At 43.5% G+C, this 24,840-nt stretch overlaps 1 protein-coding gene across 2 annotated transcripts in view; it reads left to right on the forward strand.

Moving 5' to 3' along the window:
* The window catches only part of LOC139556412 (estrogen-related receptor gamma-like), a 48,492-nt gene extending 29,116 nt beyond the window's left edge, over positions 1–19,376 (forward strand). For both annotated transcript variants that reach the window (XM_071370342.1, XM_071370341.1), the window contains exons 5-8: positions 2,267–2,377; positions 3,119–3,301; positions 16,622–16,891; positions 17,109–19,376. In XM_071370342.1, the coding sequence (XP_071226443.1) occupies positions 2,267–2,377; positions 3,119–3,301; positions 16,622–16,891; positions 17,109–17,353 (809 nt within the window). In that variant the 3' untranslated portion in view covers positions 17,354–19,376. The remainder of the gene's footprint in view (positions 1–2,266; positions 2,378–3,118; positions 3,302–16,621; positions 16,892–17,108) is intronic.
* Positions 19,377–24,840: the final 5,464 nt, after the last annotated feature.

A 24,840-nucleotide genomic window follows, 5' to 3' on the forward strand; every position in this document is an offset into this window, starting at 1 on the left:
GCTCTCTCAAGTCAAGATTCTCTTTGGAGGCGTATAGGGTATCACTGGATGGTGGAATGTGAGTATGGTATTGGCACTGACCCTGGAACTGATCCTGTATATAGCTTACTTACTTTCTCGTGTTCTTCTTCTTTCTATTTCTCGGGTGTTTTTGTTCTACCTTAATTTGTTTTTTATAGTACCACTGCATTGTTGGGAAAGAGCAAGCAAGAAAGGAATTTCCCTGTACTAGTGAACGTGACATAAAACATTTGAAACTTGAACTATGTGCGTATGTGCATGTATGTGCGTGTCCGTGTGTGTTGGTGTGTGTATGTAAAGGGACCGCTGTGACCAGCCCCCACCATGTTTCCCTTCTTACCCCCTAACCTTGCTGTTAGCTCCTCATCTCCATGGCGATAAGGTTACCGCTGAGCTTGTTAAGATGACCCTGTAACATATTGTGTTACAGGGTTGATGTTGCTATGCCAGCAATGTGACTTCTCTCTAAGGCTCCCTATAATCTTAGAGATGTCACGAGGGAGAAATGTCAATCAAATGAACTTGAATAGTGCATCACTCTCCTGGTTTTGACATTAGGGTAGTCTGCTAAACAGGAGTACTGTGTTTTAGTGTACAGTCCTGGCCAAAAGTTTTGAGAATGACACAAATATTAATTTCCACAAAGTTTGCTGCTTCATTGTCTTTAGATACTTTTGTCAGATGTTACTATGAAACACTGAAGTATAATTACAAGCATTTCATAAGTGTCAAAGGCTTTTATTGACAATTACATGAAGTTGATGCAAAGAGTCAATATTTGCAGTGTTGACCCTTCTTTTTCAAGACCTCTGCAATCCGTCCTGGCATGCTGTCAATTAACTTCTGGGCCACATCCTGACTGATGGCAGCCCATTCTTGCATAATCAATGCTTGGAGTTTGTCAGAATTTGTGGGTTTGTGTTTGTCCACCCTCCTCTTGAGGATTGACCACAAGTTCTCAATGGGATTAAGGTCTGGGGTGTTTCCTGGCCATAGACCCAAAATATCAATGTTTTGTTTCTCGAGCCACTTAGTTATCTTATGGCCTTATGGCAAGGTGCTCCATCATGCTGGAAAAGGCATTGTTCATCACCAAACTGTTCCTGGATGGTTGGGAGAAGTTGCTCTCGGAGGATGTGTTGGTACCATTCTTTATTCATGGCTGTGTTCTTAGGCAAAATTGTGAGTGAGCCCACTCCCTTGGCTGAGAAGCAACCCCACACATGAATGGTCTCAGGATGCTTTACTGTTGGCATGACACAGGACTGATGGTAGCGCTCACCTTGTCTTCTCCGGACAAACTTTTTTCCCGGATGCCCCAAACAATCGGAAAGGGGATTCATCAGAGAAAATGACTTTACCCCAGTCCTCAGCAGTCCAATCCCTGTACCTTTTGCAGAATATCAGTCTGTCCCTGATGTTTTTCCTGGAGAGAAGTGGCTTCTTTGCTGCCCTTCTTGACACCAGGCCATCCTCCAAAAGTCTTCGCCTCACTGTGCGTGCAGATGCACTCACACCTGCCTGCTGCCATTCCTGAGCAAGCTCTGTACTGGAAGTGCCCCGATCCCGCAGCTGAATCAACTTTAGGAGACGGTCCTGGCGCTTGCTGGACGTTCTTGGGCGCACTGAAGCCTTCTTCACAACAATTGAACCGCTCTCCTTGAAGTTCTTGATGATCCGATAAATGGTTGATTTAGGTGCAATCTTACTGGCAGCAATATCCTTGCCTGTGAAGCCCTTTTTATGCAAAGCAATGATGACGGCACGTGTTTCCTTGCAGGTAACCATGATTTACAGAGGAAGAACAATGATTCCAAGCACCACCCTCCTTTTGAAGCTTCCAGTCTGTTATTCAAACTCAATCAGTATGACAGAGTGATCTCCAGCCTTGTCCTCGTCAACACTCACACCTGTGTTAACGAGAGAATCACTGACATGATGTCAGCTGGTCCTTTTGTGGCAGGGCTGAAATGCAGTGGAAATGTTTTTGGGGGATTCAGTTAATTTGCATGGCAAAGAGGGACTTTGCAATTAATTGCAATTCATCTGATCACTCTTCATAACATTCTGGAGTATATGCAAATTGCCATCATACAAACTGAGGCAGCAGACTTTGTGAAAATTAATATTTGTGTCATTCTCAAAACTTTTGGCCACGACTGTACATTTGTGTGTGTGTGTTAAATGTACCTAAATGTGTGTGTGTCTCTCTCTCTCTCGCTCTCTCTCCCTTTGTCTCACTCAGGTGTGCGTCTGGACCGGGTCCGTGGGGGCAGACAGAAGTACAAGAGAAGGATAGACTCTGAGAACAGCCCCTACCTCAACCCTCAACACGGCCTGCCACAGAAGAGAACATGTAAGAATCAGCGGCTGAAGAGCACCCTATTGTCATACTTGAGTAAAAGTAAAGATAAAATAAGAAAATTACTCAAGTAAAAGTGAATGTCACCCAGTAAAATACTACTTGAGTAAAAGTCTAAAAGTATTTGGTTTGAAATATACTTAAGTATCCACAGTAAATGTAATTGCTAAAATATACTTAAGTAACAAAAGTAAAAGTATGAATAATTTCAAATTCCTTATTTTAAGTAAACCAGACAGCATCATTTTCTTGTTTATTTAAATTGAGAGATTGCCAGGGGCACACTCCAACACTCAGACATAATTTTTAAATGAAGCGTGTGTTAAGTGAGTCCGCCAGATCAGAGGCAGTAAGGATGACCAGGGATGTTTTCTTGATAATTGTGTGAATTTGATCATTTTCCTGTCCTGCTAAGCATTCAAAATGTAACAAGTACTTTCTGGTGTCAGGGAAAATGTATGGAGTAAAAAGTGTATGTGGAGTAAAAGTATAAGTTGTCAGAAATATAAATAATAATGTAAAGTACAAAAAACTACTTAAGTAGTACTTTCAAAAACACACTCTCCCTTTCTTTCTTTTGTACTCTCTTGCTTGCTCTCACTGTCTTTGTCTCTAATGACATTCTCACATTTGTGCGTTTAGATATTAATAAAGTATATTTTCAATCTCTCTCTCTCTCTCTCTCTCTCTCTCTCTCTCTCTCTCTCTCTCTTTCTCTCTGTCTCTGTCTTTCAGTTCCTCTAGGTGGTCTGGCAGAGAATAAGGTGGTCTCTCTCCTGCTGGTGGCTGAACCAGAGAGTATCTTTGCCATGCCGGACCCCACCGTCCCCGACAGTGACATCAAAGCCCTGACCACACTTTGTGACCTTGCCGACCGCGAACTGGTGGTCAACATCGGCTGGGCCAAACACATCCCAGGTAGGAAAACACACAGACACACATACATGGGTATACACACACACACAAACACACACACGGGCATAAACACACATCATTTTCAATAAGACTCTTATCAGCTCAGAGTGGAGATTGTTGCGCCCTGTGTTGGATTAAGACTTTAGTCCAGAAACAGTGTGTGTGTGTGTGTGTGTGTGTGTGTGTGTGTGTGTGTGTGTGTGTGTGTGTGTGTGTGTGTGTGTGTGTGTGTGTGTGTGTGTGTGTGTGTGTGTGTGTGTGTGTGTGTGTGTGTGTGTGTGTGTGTGTGTGTGTGTGTGTGTGTGTGTGTGTGTCTGTGGTCTGCGAAGCAAAAGTAAGAATGTGATACTTGAACATGCGCCTAGTCTAGTGCTACCTGAAAGTATTAGCAGTAGTTTCCTTCAAAATCTTAATGTGGCAGTGTCGCCATCTGTTTGACAAAAATACTCTTAAATACTCTTCGGGCCAGACGTCACTGTGGAAAAGAGGCCACAAAACATGTAATGTTGTTATGATTTTCAGTTTGCTTCCATACGACTGGGTTCACATTTGTCTCCAGGGATCATAAGGAAAAATAGGCTAAAACAATTGCTATGTGTATTTACAGTCCCTTTCTCCAAATGGATTACTCATTTACCTAGCTCTTATCGATAGCCCTTATCAATGTATAAATTACAGTGCATGGAGATCATATCAGAAAAAAAGATAGTAGATGCTTTTTCCACTTGGAACCGGCAGGTTTGATAGACCTTATTCATGGTTTCCTCACGTGTGAAGGTGGTGGAATTATTAGGGAATTAGGTCAAGGTCAGAACACAGCGTATCTGTAGACACACCTCCTCCAGACCTTCATTTATTAAATCTCCACCCCAAATGAATAGCGGGTGAATAGCATGCTATTCTCATGCTTAAATTCAAGGTCAGAATATGTGGAGAGAGAAAAGTGCACACAACTGGAATTAAGTTCCATTTACGCCTGCTCAACTTGGGTCTGAATTACCCCCTTAATGTTTCTGCCCTTCGTCCCAAAGGATATTCCCCCCACTGCTAAGAGAAGTCTTTAGAGAGAACTTCAGGATTAGGGCTCTCCTGGATGGGAGCATTGGAAGCAAGAGAAGCTGAACATCTAGATTAGTGTTGTCCTGGATGGGAGCGTTGGAACCAAAAGAAGCTGAACTTCTAGATTAGGGCTCTCCTGGATGGAAGCGTTGGAAGCAAGAGAAGCTGTTTAAACCTATTAAGATTAAGCTATGGTTTAGTTATGTATTGACCACACATATGAACCATCGGACACACACACTGATGGTGAAGATAAAGAGGAAAGAGGCCATATATCTTCAGCCCCTTCGTTTAGTTTGCATTCCACTCTGTGGATCCATGGTTGAGCTTGTGACAGCCCCCTGGTTTCTCTCTCTGTCTCTCTCTCTGTCTGTCTCTGTCTCTGAATTCAATTCAATTAATTTCAATTCAAAGGACTTTGTTAGCATGGGAAACGTGTGTTTACATTGCCAAAGCAAGTGGAATAGACAATAAAAGCTTGCTATAAAATAACACATATGGAATTATGTAGTAACCAAAAAAGTGTTAAACAAATAAAAAATATGTTATACAGTTGAAGTCGGAGGTTTACATATACTTAGGTTGGAGTCATTAAAACGCGTTTTTCAACCACTTCACAAATTTCTTGTTAACAAAATATAGTTTTGGCATCATTTTGAGTCAATTGGAGGTGTACCTGTGGATGTATTTCAAGGCCTACCTTCAATGTCAGTGCCTCTTTGCTTGACATCATGGGAAAATCAAAAGAAATCAGCCAAAAATATTGTAGACCTCCACAAGTCTGATTCATCCTTGGGAGCAATTTCCAAACGCCTGAACGTACCACGTTCATCTGCACAAACAATAGTACGCAAGTATAAACACCATGGGACGACGCAGCCGTCATACTGCTCAGGAAGGAGACACGTTCTGTCTCCTAGAGATTAATGTACTTTGGTGTGAAAAGTGCAAATCAATCCCAGAACAACAGCAAAGGACCTTGTGAAGATGCTGGAGGAAACAGGAACAAAAGTATCTATTTCCGATCCGTCCGGTGACGCAACTTAGGAAATGGCTGCCTAGTTTTTCATACTGCACATCGGTTGGGTATTTCCCCCCCTAAATTCAAGTATTTACTCTGAGCATTATAATAATTTACGCAAAATGGAAAAGGGGAAAATAGGAAAAGGTTGCGGAGCTACAACAACAGCCCATAACAAGACCGCAGAAGATATAATCGTCGATGAACCCGAGATGGCTAATGCTAGCGCAAATAAGATGGCAGCAGCAAAAGAACCCTCATTTCATGAGGTGATGAAGGAGGAATTGCGCGAGGCGCACACACAGGCTTACGAGAGGAACTTCCAGAAGATGTAAGAAAATAACTAAATGAGTTCAAGAAGGACATTAACCAGAAACTTGAAGAAAACAAATTAGAACTTCACAGCATATCTACAAGAATGGGGGACGCAGAACAGCGCATTGGGGAAACGGTCACATGGAACTTCGCAGTCAAGGAAATACGGATCTTGAACAGTCACTGAAAAGCCAACACGCACTACAGGCAAGAGTGACAGAACTCGAAGGTTTCTCACGTCGAAACAACATTAGACTTTATAATGTAGTAGAGGGCGCAGAAAAAGACTCTATGCCCAAATTCGTGGAGGGTCGATTCAAGGACATACTTGAAGACGACACGGACCTGGGAATCGAGAGAGCACACCGAGCTCTGGCCTCAAAATCCCCCAGCGGCGCCCCACCAAGATCCATAGTAGTACGGTTCCTAAAATTCTCAGTCAAAGAGAAAGTCTTACATGCAACCTGGAAAAAGCCTGTTAGCTTCCAAGGCCAACGAGTTTTCTTTGATCATGACTACGTGGGAGAGATACTGAAAAGAAGGAAAGAATACACCCCCATTAAGAAAGCACTTAAAGAGAAGGGTATTCGCTTCCAAACACCATACCTGGCAAAAATGCGGGTACTTCTGGAAAATGGCCCGGTTACATACGAGCATGCAGACGAGGCGGCTGAGGACCTGAAGCCAAGGGGCTTCCCAGTGGAGTATACCACCAGGAGAAAGGCGACATCACCAGCGGAAAAACTCGAGCAGGCTCTCCCATGGATCGTTGTCGACAAGCAGGGTCATGGAGAAAGAGGGAAACCATCTCGGCGAGAGGACGTTCACATCCGAGAGAGACTCAGGCATTTCCAACGGGAAGATGGAAGACACTGAATCGGATTTAACAGAATTAATAGTTACCGCGAGCTGTTAAGATTTTGGGTTGTTACGGTTGACATTGCAATAGGTAAAATATCTCCCCTATTTTCCCCCAATGCTGAACAAGGGTGAGTAGCCAAAAGTATGTGTTCTTTATGAACACACTAAGTAGCGTCACGTTAATAACATATATATTAGCTAAGGATTAATGACACATTGACAACGGGGCGACAGAAGGGCATATCAAGGGGAGGATTCATGATATGCACGCATGACCGATATAGTTTTCACTTGTAATTAACCGATGTGTATAAGCGACGAAATAGGCGCCTTATTATTTTCGGTTCCACCAGGTCTTGTTTGTGACTACGTCACGCATTTTCATATCTGAGCGAGGGGCCCATCCTGCGGACAGGCTCATCCTCTCAAACCCCAGAGGCAAGAGACAGTCCTCTGACATGGGAGTCCAAATACCAAAGTATTTTCCCACTTTGGTTTACTTTATTATCGTTCTTGATTTTTCGTTCATTTTTAGGCTCATGATAAGCAGGCAGATATGGTGCACAGTGTTATTTATTTATATCGATGCATCATGGGGAATTTAAGGTCATAAGTCTCAATGTAAACGGACTGGGGAGTGCCACCAAGAGAAGTAAGGTAATAGCAAAGATGAAACGGGAGAGAGGTGACATACTATTCTGGCAGGAAACTCACTTATCCACACCTGAACACGAGAAACTCAAGAAAATGGGATATAGGAACACTTTTTTTCTTCTTACAAAATGGCAATCTTGATCCCAAATTCAGTTAATTTTGAGTTTGTGTCAGAAATAAAAGACAAGGAGGGTAGATTTATACTTGTTAAATGTAAACTGGATAACAAGGAAGTTACATTATTTAATGTATACGCAACCCCAGGGAGGGACATGGTCTTCTACGGGAAGGTGTTTGATTTAATTGCCACAGAAACCACTGGCACTCTTATCTGTGGAGGGGATTTTAACACAATTCTAAACTCAAAATTGGACAGCACAAATCAAAATAGGAAAATTAGTCTAGTTGCTAAAAAGATCAATAGGATACTGCAGGATCTAGGACTGCTCGATGTATGGCGTGACACCCACAAGACCGATAAGGAATATACTTTTTACTCAGCCCGCCACACTGAATACTCCAGGTTAGACTACTTTTTTATGTACAGTGCAGATAGACACAGGCTTAAGGATTGTAGGATCGGGCAGAGCGACTTATCAGATCATAAGGGAGTTTACCTTACTCTACACATTGATAGCAATCCAATAAATACTATATGGAGACTTAATACAAGCATGCTGAATGATCCAGCATTCAAGGAATCAATAAAGACAGAATTGAACATCTATCTGGAGAATAATGATAATGGGGAAGTATCTCCTGTTATATTGTGGGATGCAGCTAAGGAAAGATCATAGCCACATCATCTCTCAAGAAAAAGATTAAAGCCCAGAAACTGCTGAAATTACAGGAAACCTTAAGAAACTTAGAACGATTTCATAGTCAATAGAAAGACCCTCTTATATTACCAGAGATTCAAAAGGTAAAACAGGAAATTGACCAGATTTATAGAGAAGAAGTAGAGAAAAAGCTTAGGTTCCTGAAACAACAATATTATGAAGCAGGCTCAAAGGCAACCAAATTACTAGCATGGAGACTCAGGAAACAACAAGCACAGAATACCATTTTGATACAGTGCATCAAAACACTGTATTCATGTCCGACCGCTAGAATAAAGATAAATGGACATTTGACACGAACAATAAAATTAGAGCGAGGGGCAAGAAAAGGCTGTAATGTTCCACCCGCGCTCTTCTCCTTGTACCTCGAACCATTAGCACAGGCAATAAGACAGGACCCAACCTTAGAGGGAATAACAATAAGAGGCAGTGAACATAAGATATGCATGTATGCTGATGACGTTCTGTTATTCCTTAAAGACCCAGGCTCAAGTGTACCTAGATTGATGGATGTTTTACAAACATTTGGAACATATTCAGAGTATGTGCTTAACGTACACAAGACCCAAGGCCTAGTATATAATTATACCCCACAGGAAGAGCTGAAGAGCAGGTATAACTTCCACTGGACCTCTTCATCCATTAAATATCTTGGAGTATATCTACCAAAAGATACAGCCAAACTTTATTGCATGAATTATGACCACATCAACAAGAAAATATATGATGACCTGGACAGGTGGAATTCACTTCCCGCAGATCTTAGTAGTAGAATTGAAACAATCCAAATGAACATCCTGCCAAGGTTACTGTATTTGTTCCAATCACTGCCCATAGAAATCCCGCCTAAACAGTTTAGTGAAAAACGGATATCAAGGTTTATCTGGAACAGTAAGAGACCAATAATTAGATATACAACATTACAATTACCAAGAAACTGTGGGGGTATGGCCGTACCAAACCTAAAATATTGTTATGTGTCAGCCCAATTGAGACCTCTGGTGTGTTGGCGCAATTCAGAATACGAATCCAAATGGAAAGACATGGAGACTACTTTGACAGAGACACCCATACAGTCAGTTTTGGGAAATAAGGACATGGTAATAGAAATATACAATAGACAAAATCTGTGGATTAATTTCTCTCTGAAGACATGGTTTAGGGTAGTTAAGCAAAATAATTTAGACAGAGAGATCAAACTGCTGAGTTGGCCCGCATACGACCCCAGCTTCATCCCTGCAACTCAGGACAGCAGATTTAAACAATGGACGCAGAAAGGCATCACATCATTCAGTACAATTATAAGGAATGGGGACCTAGATAACTTACAGGACCTAAGTAAAAAGCATGGCTTGGATAAACAAGATTTTTACAGATACCTACAAGATCGACACTATTTCTTAAGGGAGATAAAAGTGACTGACCCTCGAGCACCTCCAAAATTAATCCAAGTATTCCCTAACGCATACAACTTGGGGAGTAACAAAAAAACTATTTCAAATCTCTACTTGGGTATTCAAACCTCAAAGAAACATTCTACAAACTATATTAAAAAGAAATGGGAGGAGGAACTTAACATTGAAATAACTGATGAAACATGGTTGAACATATTAGAGACTCAACAAAGCTCCACCAACTCAAGGTCATGGAGAGAATTATTTTGGAAGAATGTTATACGTTCCTTCATAACACCTAAACTGAAATCAAAACAGACTGGCTCCCTACACCCTTGTTGGCCACCCGAAACATTTGACCCAAGTTAAACAATTTAAAGGCAATGCTACCAAATACTGATATAGTGTATATAAACCTCTAACCCACTGGTAATGTGATGATAGAAATAAAAGCTGAAATAAATAATTATCTACTATTATTCTGACATGTCACATTCTTTAAAAAAAGTGGTGATCCTAACTGACCCAAGACAGGGATTTTTTACTAGGATTAAATGTCAGGAATTGTGAAAAACTGAGTTTAAATGTATTTGACTAAGGTGTATGTGAACTTCCGACTTCAACTATATTTTAGATTCTTCAAAGTAGCCACCCTTTGCCTTGATGACAGCTTTGCACACTCTTGGCATTCTCTCAAACAGTTTCACCTGGAATGCTTTTCAACAGTCTTGAAGGCGTTTCCACATATGCTGAGCACTTGTTGGCTGCTTTTCCTTCACTCTGCGGACCAACTCATCCCAAACCATCTCAATTGGGTTAAGGTCAGGTGATTGTGGAGGCCAGGTCATCTGATGCAGCACTCAGTCACTCTCTTTCTTGGTCAAATAGCCCTTACACAGCCTGGAGGTGTGTTTTGGGTTATTGCTCTGTTGAAAAACAAACAATAGTACCACTAAGCGCAAACCAGATGGGATGGCGTATTGCTGCAGAATGCTGTGCTAGCCATGTTGGTTAAGTGTGTGTTCAACTCTAAATAAATCACTGACAATGTCACCATCAAAGCACCCCCACAACATCACACCTCCTCGTCCATGCTTCATGGTGGGAACCACACATGAGGAGATAATCTATTCACTTACTCTGCGTCTCACAAAGACACGGCAGTTGGAACCAAAAACCAAAAAGGACAGATTTCCACTGGTCTAATGTCAATTGCTTGTGTTTCTTGGCCCAAGCAAGTCTCTTCTTCTTATTGGTGTCCTTAGTAGTGGTTTCTTTGCAGCAATTTGACCATGAAGGCCTGATTCACACAGTCTCCTCTGAACAGTTGATGTTGAGATGTGTCTGTTGCTTGAACTCTGTGAGGCATTTATTTGGGCTGCAATTTCTGAGGCTGGTAACTCTAATGAACTTATCCTCTGCAGCAGAGGTAACTCTGGGTCTTCCTTACCTGTGGCGGTCTCATGAGAGCCAGTTCATCATAGCGCTTGATGGTTTTTGCGACTGCACTTGAAGAAACTTTCAAAGTAATAGACATTTTCCAGATTGACTGACCATCATGTCTTAAAGTAATGATGGACTGTCATTTTTCTTTGCTTATTTGAGCTGTTCTTGCCATAATATGGACTTGGTCTTTTACCAAATAAGGCTATCTTCTGTATACCACCCCTACGTTGTGACAACACAACTGATTGGCTAAAATGCATTAAGAAGGAAAGAAAGGCGCACCTGTTAATTGAAATGCATACCAGGTGACTACCTCATGAAGCTGGTTGAGAGAATGCCAAGAGTGTGCAACGTTGTCATCAAGGCACACACCTGTCTATATAAGGTCCCACAGTTGACAATGCATGTCAGAGCAAAAAGTCATGAGGTCGAAGGAATTGTCCGTTGAGCTCCGAGACAGGATTGTGTCGAGGCACAAATCTGGGGAAGGATACCAAAACATTTATGCAGCATTTAAGGTCCCCAAGAACCCAAGAACACATTCTTAAATGGATGACGTTTGGAACCACTAATACTCTTCTTAGAACTGGCTGCCCGAACAAACTGAGCAATCGGGGGAGAAGGGCCTTGGTCAGGGACGTGACTCTGACAGAGCTCGAGAGTACCTCTGTGGAGATTGGAGAACCTTCCAGAAGGACAACCATCTCTGCAGCACTCCACCCCACTTGGAGTTTGCCAAAAGGCACCTAAAGACTCCCGTGAGAAACAAGATTCTCTGGTCTGATGAAACTAAGATTGAACTCTTTGACATAAATGCCAAGTGTCACATCTCGAGGAAACCTGGCACCATCCCTACGGTGAAGCATGGTGGTGGCAGCATCATGCTGTGGGGATGTTTATCACCGGCAGGGACTGGGCGACTAGTCAGGATCGAGGGAAAGATGAACAGAGCAAATCACAGAGAGATCCTTGATGAAAACCTGCTCCAGAGTGCTCAGAACCTCAGACTGGGGCGAAGGTTTACCTTCCAAAAGGACAACGACCCTAAGCACACAGCCAAGACAATGCAGGAGTGGCTTCGGGACAAGTCTCTGAATGTCCTTGAGTGGCCCAGCCAGAGCCCAGACTTGAACCCAATCTAACATCTCTGGAGAGACCTGAAAATAGCTGTGCAGCAATGCTCCCCATCCAACCCGACAGAGCTTGAGAGGATCTTGACAGAGCTTGAGAAGAATGGGAGAAACTCCCCAGATACATGTGTGTCAAGCTTGTAGCGTCATACCCAAGAAGACTCGAGGCTGTAATCGCTGCCAAAGGTGCTTCAACAAAGTACTGAGTAAAGGGTCTGAATACTTATGTAAATGTGATATTTCCATTTTTTATTTTCAATACATTTGCAAAAATGTCTAAAAATCTGTTTTTGCTTTGTCATTATGGGCTATTGTGTGTAGATTGATGAGGGAAAAAAACAATTGAATTAATTTTAGAATAAGCTTTAACGTAACAAAATGTGGGACTGTACAATGTTGTAACAATGTGCAAATAATTGAATTATGAAGTCCCGTGTGGCTCAGTTGGTAGAGCATGGCGCTTGCAACGCCAGGGTTGTGGGTTCATTCCCCACGGGGGGACCAGGATGAATATGTATGAACTTTCCAATTTGTAAGTCGCTCTGGATAAGAGCGTCTGCTAAATGACTTAAATGTAAATGAAAGGGAAAATAAATAAACGGTTAAATACAGGTTGTATTTCTAATGGTGTTTGTGCTCTTTCGGTTGCCCTTTTCTTGTGGCAACAGTTCACAAATATTGCTGCAAATCTCTGTCTGTCTCTCCTCCCCTCTGATTTGATGTACAGTATACATGTACATTGTGGATACATGGATGACCTTGTGAGAGACTCCTAGTCTCTCTCTCTGTCACTTTATTTATGTATATTTACATTTGTCTCTGTCTCTCTCTCTCTATGTCTCTCTCTCTCTCGCTGTCTCTCTCTATGTCTCTCTCGCTCTCTCTCTCTGTCTCTCTCTCTCTCGCGGTTTGGTAAGTCTTTGTTTTGGAAAGGCCCTTGGGTGTCGGCCAGCTGTGTTGATCTGGGCTAACTGGGAAAACTAGCCCCTCCCACAACTACACCCATGGTGACAGTCAGGCTCAGATAACTGTCTAACTGTCCTGCCTCTGTTGGGCAAACAATGTCAGATCCCTTTTAATATACTTTAGGTATGTTTCATTTTCCAGTTGAATTTCCTTACGTAAGTACTGTTACATAATTTGTCAAGGTACACAAGCATTTAGAAATCGAATGACTTTCCCCAGAAAGATGACAGCCAAGTAGAGAGCAGTGGAGGTAGATATGGCCATATGTGGCTCAATTCAGGAAGGTGAACTTACATGTATGTCGAATTTTCAAGATTGCCTTTTTTTTGTAACATTTTATAAAAGTACAAACTCAGAGCTTCAAAATGGTATATCATACACTGCAGTTGAGGGGGGAAATGTAAATGAGCTAAACTTGTTATCGCACTTTTGAGACAAGTAGGAGACAAATTGCCCTTGAATGATTTTCACGTTTTCTAGAGAGCCCTTCTTTGTTTCCGCCCATTCAGGATCATTCATACCCTCTTAAGCCATAGCCCCACCCATCTCTTTAAGATTTCACATGTAAACACATGAGTGAGCATGGCATTGTCATCCAGAAAGTAGTCTGTCTAATATCCATCTCCATTATCTCAGCTAATCATGGATCCTGCCTTTCTCCCGATATACTGTAGCTCTGCGCTTTCTCCTTGGCTAAACTAGGCTATTTACTAGGTCTAGCTAGGCATTTTGATTCACATTTATGGATCCCATACAAGTTTGTAATTAAGGCATAGGAAAGTTCACATTTTCAAGAAAACATTTATGTCAGAAATTATATATACAGGACCAGTCAAAAGATTGGACACACCTACACATTCAAGGGTTTTATTTATTTTTACTATGTTCTACATTGTAGAATAATAGTGAAGACATCAAAGCTATGAAATAACACATATGGAATCATGTAGTAACCAAAAAACGGTTGAACAAATCAAAATATACTTTATATTTTAAATTCTTCAAAGTAGCTACCTTGTGACAACACAACTGATTGGCTCAAATGCATTAAGAAGGAAAGAAATTCCACAAATTAACTTTTAACAAGGCGCACCTGTTAATTGAAATGCATACCAGGTGACTACCTCATGAAGCTGGTTGAGAGAATGTCAAGTGTCACGTGTGCTCCCTCTCCAGCCTCTAGGTCACCAGGCTGCTTGTTATAGCGCACACCTGTCACCATCGTTATGCACACCTGCGCGTCATCAGACTCACCTGGATTTGTTTAACACTTTTTTGGTTACTACATGATTCCATATGTGTTATTATTCTAAATTGCAGAAAATAGTAAAAATTAAGAAATACACTGGAATGAGTAGGTATGTCCAAAGTTTTGACTAGTACTGTATATATAATTAACATCCCTACTGTGAAGTAGGAAATGGCGTCAAACGCCCCCGGTCCTGAATTCGATCACATATATCCAGTATCTCTTTCCCCAAGCTTTTTCTCTCTCTCACTCAGATGAAAGTATTTTGGCTCTATCAGCAGTTAATGTCCTGTTCACACCCAAAACATCACCAGGGAAACACCTGTGTTTTTGTTAACGCTTGTCCAGTAATGCTTACACAACAAGCTGCCTAAGCAGGTGTGTGTGTGTGTGTGTCTGTGTGTCTGTGTCTGTGTGTGTGCGTGTGCGCGTGTATGTGTCTTTCCTGATCAGCACTTTCTTCGTTCTCAAAGAACGAAGAGCAACAAAGCGTTCCCCTCCTGAATGCCTTGAAACTCTTCTTCTCTGCTTGTCACCAGTGTTTACTGTCAGAGTGGGAGTCTAACCTAGTCAGTCACATGGATGTGTGTATTTGTAGCCCTTTGCCAGTGGAGTGTTTGTCTGTCTGGAGGAGTGGAGCAGCCATGGGAAACAACCACCGACACAGACACACCAGGGACCCACTTGAGGGGATAATGGAGAGAGAGAAACTGAGAGAGAGCGAGAGAGAGAAACTGAGGATGAGCGAGTGGGAGGCCGATAGCGAATGAGCAAGAAGGCAAGAGAGAGAGTCAGCGAGATGTTGCGAGAGGGGGAGAGAGATACAGTAGATAAGGACAGAGTGATGAGGGACAGAGAAAGAGAGAGAAAGTAGTCTCAGCTCTAGACCCCTGGTAGCACCGTAATGGGGGTGTCACATCAGCTCTGTTTGAGTGGCAGGCTGCGGCCCATGGCTGGGGGAACCAGTGTCCTGGCAGAGGGGCCCAGGCTGTCTTTGCTACTGCCCTGGGGGAGGTTAGTCCAGCTCGGCCACTCAGCACCCTGTCCCCCCCGCCCCTTCCCCTGTCTGGTCCTGTCATGGAGACTGACGTTGATTCTGTCTGAGGGCTATGCTGGGAGAAGATGAGCTTGGCTTAAGACCCTCTCTCACACCACACTTTGGCCTTTTTTAGGCTGCTGTAAGCTGGCTGTGAAGTTATTATGTGTGTGTTTCTGTAGGGGCACAGCTGAATCCTTCCACCCCAGATAACCCTCTCAAATTGAAGCCTGTACGCCTGTATCATTGTTCCAAGCGCTCCTCATACCCTAACCCTTAACTACAGCGTTGAGAATGACATCCCATGGACTAACTGCTCTGGGTTAAGTAAGAGAACCTCTTTGTCTCTGCCGGCTTTGTCTTGTCTCTGCGGGACAGAGGACGTCTCTGATGCTCCTTTATGTGTCCCCTTGTGTGTGTCCATGTAGAGGTGTCCTCAAAGACAACGACACACACACAGACTCACACAATGCTTCTCCTTCTCCTCTGCTGAGCGATCATTCTGTACCGGAATGCTGATCCCTATCAACCAATGAAAGAGTCTGCAGACAGCGTTCCAATCAATCTGGGAGAGATAAGAGAGGAGCGGGAGCCACAGGCTTCCACAAGGCAATTGTAAAAGCACCCGACCCTGATAAGAATCACTGATGGTGTAAAAAAAAGAAGAAAAAGCCTTCCCCTCCTCCTCTTCCTTTCCCTCCATTCTGTAAAACGAATCTTCTGGTTTTTAATTATGCTGTGTGTGTGTGCGTGCGTGCGTGTGTGTGTTTGTGTGTGTGTGTGTGTGTGTGTGTGTGTGTGTGTGTGTGTGTGTGTGTGTGTGTGTGTGTGTGTGTGTGTGTGTGTGTGTGTGTGTGTGTGTGTGTGTGTGTGTGTGTGTGTGTGTGTGTGTGTGTGTGTGTGTGTGTGTGTGTGTGTGTGTGTGTGTGTGTGTGTGTGTGTGTGTGTGTGTGTGTGTGTGTGTGTGTGTGTGAGGAGACTACAGATTGAGTGGATCTAATCATGCTCACATGGGGGTGTATCTGTTTGTCAAAGGGAGTGTCTTATTGGATTGACAACTTATGGGCTTTCACTATTCAACTGTTCCACACCGCTGCCTCCGCCCCTCTAGCCTCAACTGACCCCTCATCCAATGACCCTTCGGTTGACCTTGGTCTAATAATTCCAATGGGTCCAGCCATTCTGACTAAAAGCATCACAATTCTATTTTCAAATGCCAATGTTTTTATTTTTGGGTTGTATCTTTTCGATGAATATATGTCTTTAAAATTGTCCTTCCCCTCTTTGGCCTCCCTAATTAGACCTAGCTAAAACTAAAAACTCTACATCTCTCCTCCATCCCCCTTTCTTCAGGTTTCCCCTTGCTCTCGCTGGCAGACCAGATGAGTCTACTGCAGAGTGGATGGATGGAGATTCTGATCCTGCGTGTGGTGTTTCGCTCGCTGGCCCTAGAGGATAAGCTGGTGTATGCTGAGGACTACATCATGGATGAGGAGCAGTCCAAACTGGCAGGTGTACTGGACCTAAACAACACCATACTGCAGCTGGTGAAGAAATACAAAGCCATGAGGATTGACAAGGAGGAGTTTGTTGTCCTCAAGGCAATCTCACTGGCTAACTCAGGTATGGAACTTCACTGTGTTGGTGTAATTGAGGTTGAGTTAGGCATGTATTTTCCAATGGCTATTTGTCTTTTCTGGCGTTCAATCTCTGCATATATGCCAACATCATCTCACAATATCATCCTTCCCCTGCCCTATCTATGTTCCTCCCTATCCATCTGCCTTCCCCTCTCCCCTGCTCCCCCGCTCCCCCGCTCCCCCGCTCCCTCTCTCCACAGACTCCATGCAGATAGAAGACGTGGAGGCTGTCCAGAGTCTCCAGGATGTGCTCCATGGGGCCCTGCAGGACTACGAGAGTGCCCAGCACACGGAGGACCCTCGACGGGCAGGCAAGCTCATCATGACCCTGCCCCTGCTCCGGCAGACGGCCGCCAGGGCTGTGCAGCACTTCTGCAGCATCAAGCAGGACGGCCGTGTGCCCATGCACAAACTGTTCCTGGAACTGCTGGAGGCCAGGGCCTGACCAGCCACGTGGGACTAGGATCACATAGAGGAAGGATAGGGTAGTGATGTCATAAAGGTCAAGATTAATGCAGGAAGTGGTACTGTGCTGGAAGAACAGAGTGAACAGCAATGAGGGGACCTGAACGGAGACAAAATGGCTCCTCTGTGAAGTTACTATTAAGTAATTGTTGTCCAATCCTTCTTTATGTCATTCTGGGACTGTTGTGAGTTTGACAAGGCTAACACAGCCCTGCTCGCCATTACAAACTCAGGAGGAGAGGAGAAAGGACTGACATCACCTAAGTGACAGGGATAACTGCCTTATGAGGGATCTTGATGGCAGTTCTTAATATAAACTTAAGCAGTGCTAGTGAAATGAAGAAAGACCCAAAACTTGAAGATCCTCTAGGATTATTATTTGTGTGAAACCAGCTCTAAGCCTGTTCATCTTGCATTGTAGTGCTTGAATAACTTTTCTTTTTTATATAAAATGAACTGTGGACAGGTTTGCCAAAGAACGGTGTGACACACTTAGTCAAAGGATGCAGCAAGCGGTCACAATAACGTATGTAAGGCACTCACCTATAATAAGTTAGGGAACTTGATTTAATTGAAATATTTTCAAGGAAATACTTTAAGTAACTGTAACTCTTTTTTTTTTAACCTTTATTTAACTAGGCAAGTCAGTTAAGAACAAATTCTTATTTTCAATGACGGTCTAGGAACAGTGGGTTATCTGCATTGTTCAGGGGTAGAATTACAGATTTTTACATTGTCAGCTCGGGGATTTGATCTTGCAACCTTTCGATTACTTGTCCAACACTCTAACCACTAGTCCACCTGCCGCCCCAATGATTATGAAGGTGAGGGGAGATATTGAAAAAAGGCCCAAATTCAATCAGCTCAAGAGTTAACCGCGAAAGCAGATGCCCGCATAGCGGATGTTTTGGTGGAGTCGGAGGTGGAACTGTCAAATCGGTGAGCAGCTGCTCTTCTGATCATTGTCACGAAGCCACACCCACTGGCGTTAGAAGTTCAGAAAGAAAACGTGTAGAAAGCTATATAGAAATAATGATGCTCAAATGTAAAAATCATTCAACTAAATAATGAGGGTTTCTATCATCCTAATGGAGGTGTAGATTACATCTCACATTCCAGTGTTGAACTTGTAAAGAAGGCTGCATGGGTTTTCAGATAATGTGACTCGGTGCAGCCAATGGCAGTGTCCGATTTAGGTATAATGCCGGGAGCCACTTGTGGATTTGACAGCTCTTAGCGCAGTTCCATCTCCAACACCATCAAAACAGCCGCTACGCAGATGTCAGCTAAAGCAGATCTGATTGAATAGAGCCCTAAAATGTATTTATTGTTGGCTTGATTATTTTGTTGTTTTGTTTTTTATTTACCAGTGTGGCATTAACGAAGAATATTAAAGGAAAAAATACAGATAATTTTCTAAAGATGAAGTCATTTTGTTTTAATAAGTAATTAAAAGATTTTGTACTAGCTTCACTACTTCACTCATGGCACTGATACCTGTACTATACCATAGCATCTAAGGCAATATAATAACGTGATGTACAGTACTTGACATTGAACCGTGCATTTTTTGCATTAAGTTGTAGATTACACACTGTGCAAAGAACCTCTTTTCTTTCTTATGATGAACATCTGGTGGTGGTATTTCAAACGTGTCTCTGTGTTTCTGTTTCAGAGAGTAGAAATCTTGGAAAATCATAAATGGTCAAATTAATGGAAACTAAATCGGTAGGAATGTGAAAACAGCTTTTAACTCGCTGTACATTACGGACAACTGTATTTTTATTTGCTCTAGCTGTGCGGAATAATCTGTATATTTTTGTGACAAAGTATATCATAAAGTGTGATCCAGCAATACTGTGTGAAGGGGGTGTAAATGTATGTATTCTGTATATAAAGTCCAGCGCCAACTGAGTTGTAACCCATGTTCAGATGAGATGTACACTACTACTACCATTCTCAGGACGATTCTAGGGCAATAAAGATGCTTCCAGTTCCAGAAAGAGTCTTCATCTTTCTATCTGTTATAGGTTTATGAAACAATCATATGTCCCAGTCAGACTTCTGGGAAAGGGGGAGGCAGAAGGGGAGACGTCCTCATTGATAAAGTGAGGGGGAATGAAAGGAGGGAAGAGAATGGGGAAATAGTGAAGCAATGGAGAGGGGTAGACATGAATCAAGAGAAGATCAGTGCGGAGGAGAGGTGGAGTAGGGAAAGTTGCAGGCACTCTGTCTGACGTTACAATAAATTATGGACACCCACATGCTACCGCAGTGACTTGTTTCAGATAACAGACTGCTGTCACTTTGAACGATTGTCTATGACAGGCGCCTCGTTTCTCAAGGTGGCCATAAATGTTGGCTTGAGGTGTGTCTATTGGACAGATGAGTAGGAAGTGTCGGGGCTGGTAGGGGGATGGTCCCATAAGAGAGGATCCATAATTAACGACATTATTTTAATGAAGTCTAAAAGCGCCGCTGGGAACAGATTGTCAAGGTTGTTGAACGCACCTGACTTCCTCTCAGTCAAAGGTTGTGATTGCCTGACAGGATTATTGCCTTTATGAGGCAGAGACAATCACAAACTCTGTGTCTTACAGCACAAACCTAACAGGGAAAACTAGGCACAAATAAAAAAAATTGTCCTTGAAATATCAACCTGATTTCGAATTGCTTCAGTACAAAAACATAAGATGGAATGATTGCCATTAAAGGAAAAATCCACTCAAAAATGATATAACGCACATTTATTCATTAGTCCACTGTTGCTTCAGTCACAAAATGTTTTGCATTTCAAGTTTTCAAGAAACAATTCTAAAATATTTCAAGGATTATGGTCTTATTTGTGCCTTGTGCTTGTGCTATAAAATACACAGTCTGTGATAGTCTCTGCCTCATAAAGGCAATAATCCTGTCATAATCCTGACTGAGGGGAGTAAGAGGGGTATAGCTTCTATATGGTGGAGATTTATTAGATTTTTATAATAATGAAAATGTGGCTCTGTTGATAGAGACCTATCTTGCGTCACTGCAGACCCTGGTTCGATCCTGGGCTGTATCATAACCGGCCGTGATCGGGAGTCCCATAGGGCCGCACACAATTGGCCCAGCGTCGTCCGGGGTAGGGGAGGGCTTGGCCGGGGTAGGCAGTCATTGTAAAATAAGAATTTGTTCTTAACTGTCTTGCCTAGTTAAATTTAAAAAAAAATACTAATCTGTAATGCTAGTTCTGAGTTGTAAGTACCTCTATGACACCATAATTCCATCAAAGGAAAACTTATTGAATTCCTAGTTAAACCATTCTCAATATGCTTTAATTAATGCTTTAATGCTTTTGATACAGCACAATGTAACTACATTACTTACAAATCAACACTCAAAAGGATGAGTATAGACGTTTATTACAGAAAAAAAGAAATTGGATAATTACAATCATAAATGTTGTTGGTTTTTCAGAGTACAGATGACTGGAGCAAACCTTTCAATGATTGTGTTCAGAGTCAATATGGGAAGCATTCGCTACAGCTGCATGGCTTTCAATATAAATATATCATTGCTGGTTATTACACAAATACAGTTGGCACTCATTACATCTAGCCTACGCACAACTTCTAGTGGTTGATCAACTGTATTGCAAGCATAGGGGCAGGCTACAGTATTGCGATAGGAGATTGACATCATAGCCGTTTTAATTTCAGAGCCTTTAGAGTACCACAGTATGAGTCATAATACCCATATAACCTAGCGGTCAAACAAGGAAATGGTTCCAATCATTTTTCCCATAGCGTTTTTTAGAAACGCTTCAAATAAGGGCTGTGTTTTGTATAGGTTTACCCTGGCGTGATGTTTTGATAACCGTGTAAATCTCTCTAGGACAAGGTGATTTTTATAGAAACACAGCCTTGATTTTAAGTGTTTATAAAATCCCCTATGGGAAAAATGAATGGTGGAAAAACGATTAGAACCGTTTCCCTGTTTGGCCACTTTGCTTTATGGGTATTATGAAACCTCCACTGTGGGGCTCTATACCAAGGCAGGAAATAGAAACAATCATGAATTGATAAACAAAATATTGAACAACAATTCACATTTTGTATAGAAGTGTGGGCTGTAAGCAGCATTTATTTTTAAATTGCTCAATAAACAAACAATCTTGCAGAATGTGCGTCCAGTGTTTGGCACTCGCTATTGCGGCAAGCATATTTTTGAATTATGCAAAAGATTAAAACATTCTGCCCACACCTCTACAGAAATGTGATCACATTTTCCAGTGTGCTTTCTTTTAACAACTATCATGGCCCAGTTCCAACACCTCCAAATCATACAGCAAATAAGGCGTTGTTACCATAAATGGTGAATGGAGGACGTTTTCCAGGCAGGGTTGTGGTTCTCCTTCAGGAGCTGATAAATATAGTTTGGGTCTGATTTATCAATGAAAACATGTAGATTGGGGTAAATTGAGCCAAAGGGGTAGTATGTTGACCCCCCTTGTTTCTAGGAAACCATAGGCCTATACAAAATGTATAATTTGACCAAATATTAAGGAAGAAGTCATTATTTCATGGAGTCTGTGAAGGAGAAAATCACATGGAAAAAGTGGTAAGGAAGTTAAGTCCAAAAAACGGATTTTCACCAAGTCAAATGCATTTATTGTGTTAGAGCAGGGATGGGCAACTTTCATGGGGGTGGGGCCCTCAAAATCTGAAATCATCATGAGGGTCCGCAGTGGCTCGTATGTCTTCTACCCACACCTCCACGCACCAGGCCTCCAGTGCGCCTTCCCAGCCCGGTACGTCCTGTGCCGGCTCCCCGCACTCGCCCTGAAGAGTGTGTCATCAGTCCGGTGCAACCTGTGCCGGCTCCACGCACCAGGCCTCCAGTGCGCCTTCCCAGCCCGGTACGTCCTGTGCCGGCTCCCCGCACTCGCCCTGAAGAGTGTGTCATCAGTCCGGTGCAACCTGTGCCGGCTCCCCGCACCAGGCCTCCAGTGCGCCTTCCCAGCCCGGTACGTCCTGTGCCGGCTCCCCGCACTCGCCCTGAAGAGTGTGTCATCAGTCCGGTGCAACCTGTGCCGGCACCACGCACCAGGCCTCCAGTGCGCCTTCCCAGCCCGGTACGTCCTGTGCCGGCTCCCCGCACTCGCCCTGAAAAGTGTGTCATCAGTCCGGTGCAACCTGTGCCGGCTCCACGCACCAGGCCTCCAGTGCGCCTTCCCAGCCCGGTACGTCCTGTGCCGGCTCCCCGCACTCGCCCTGAAGAGTGTGTCATCAGCCCGGTACAACCTGTGCCGGCTCCACGCACCAGGCCTCCAGTGCGCCTTCCCAGCCCGGTACGTCCTGTGCCGGCTCCCCGCACTCGCCCTGAAGAGTGTGTCATCAGCCCGGTACAACCTGTGCCGACTCCACGCACCAGGCCTCCAGTGCGTGTGTACGGTCCGGAGACTCCAGCGACGGTCCGGAGACTCCAGCAGCGGTCCACGGTCCGGAGACTCCAGCGACGGTCCACGGTCCGGAGACTCCAGCGACGGTCCACGGTCCGGAGACCCCAGCGACGGTCCACGGTCCGGAGACTCCACCGACGGTCCACGGCCCGGAGACTCCAGCGACGATCCACGGCCCAGAGCTTCCAGCGACGGTCCACGGCCCGGGGCTTCTTGCGCCGGTGCCATGGCCGGAGGCTTCCCCTGCGCCAGTTCCCAGTCCAGGCATGGCGTTAAGCCCGGCTCCATGGCCGGATCCGCAGTCTGAGTGGGTGCTACGTCCCGCACCGGAGCCGCCACTGACGCTAGTTGCCCACCCTAACCCTCCCCATCTAGTTTCAGGTTTTGCGGTCGGAGTCCGCACCTTTGGGGGGGGGGGAGTGGTACTGTCACGCCCTGACCATAGAGAGCCCTCTGGGTTTTCCATGGTGTTTTAGGTCAGGTCGTGACTAGGGGGGTTTCTAGGTATTATATTTCTATGTTGGTGTGTGTGTATGGTTCCCAGTTGGAGGCAGCTGATATTCGTTACCTCTAATTGGGGATCATACATGTGGGATATTGTTTTAGTTTGAGTGCCAATGTGCACTACGTATTTCACGATCGTTATATCTCTGTTGTTTTGGAAGTGTCACTATCATTAAAATGTGGAACTCTACTCACGCTGCGCCTTGGTCCAATTATTCATACGACGGTCGTGACAATTCTACACATTTTGCCATGGGGCGGAGAGAAATGTTTGCAGTTTTTAATATGATATCTGAGTGAGAGTGACTAACAAAATCTATGGTGGCCCCTGGTCGAAAAATCTGCATACAGAAAATATGTGCATTTTCCTACCAGTGGTGTGTTTCCACCAAACGGACTAGTTGCAGAAAAAATATTAATGGTGACATGTGCAACACCATTTCCCCCCCATATTTGATTTAAATCATTAAAATAAGACAACTAGACTTAGCTTTTAAGTATTGCTTACTAAAGAATTTCTAAATAAAACTGATTCAATGGATTTTAACACACTTCTGTGAAACCCTATGTCATAATAATCTACCCGGGTAACTGGGGCTTTACCCCATGTAAACTGTAGCCATTTATTTCCCTTTAGTTTATTCGCCTGAGCATGACCTTCATCCACATACCAATGTTATTTCCAAACATTGCTTTTTTGTGTCAGCAATTAAACATTGTTCTTAGGGGGGACTAGTTACCCCCTAGTACCCTACGCACGGCTGATAAATGAGGCCCCAGGAGAGGAGGGCAGCGTCGGGTCAGAGTGTCAGTCGTGAGACTAATTGCACAGAGCATACTCAAGATGGATGGATGAATGAATGAGTGTAGCCGACATCTCCCCAAAAATCATCCATCGGTTTATTTACCAGTCATTCAAGCTGAAAAGGGGCATGATGGAAGTCGGGCATCCAACACGTTTCGCCACATCGGCTGCTTCTAAGTGAGTTAGTGATGGCGAGAGACGTCCCAATATATCACCTACCTTAAGTGAGTTACCTTGTGAGTGACATCCCTATATGTCACTCTCTCTAAGTGAGTTAGTGTGTGTCTACCATCTCAGTCTCCCAGACACCCTTTGATGGATGGGTTCTGGAGGAGATGGGCTGTAAAAGGCTGATTCTGCCACTCTGCAATGAGATCACTTCCACAATAAAAAGCCATTGTCCCTAATCATCCCGGCAAGGTATGAATGCTGATTAGAGTATTATAAGGATGAATGGTGCTCCCTCCCATCTAAATACGAGCTTTGGTTTGATATAAGGGCCTTTTCCCACTATAGTCAGACCACGATCCATCAATAACCAAAGCCACCAGAAGGAAGTCAGTAGAACATAACACCTGCACGGTGATGTCTCAGTCTTTTCAAACAGCAAACAATACTTTTTAGGCTTTCATATGCATCTACATAATTCATAGGGTAGCTTTATCTCTTACACTCTCATGTATAGTCTAGTGCAGTACTTTTAGTGGGCTTCTTTTCA

Source organism: Salvelinus alpinus, chromosome 27, assembly GCF_045679555.1.
Source record: "Salvelinus alpinus chromosome 27, SLU_Salpinus.1, whole genome shotgun sequence".
NCBI lineage: Eukaryota > Metazoa > Chordata > Actinopteri > Salmoniformes > Salmonidae > Salvelinus > Salvelinus alpinus.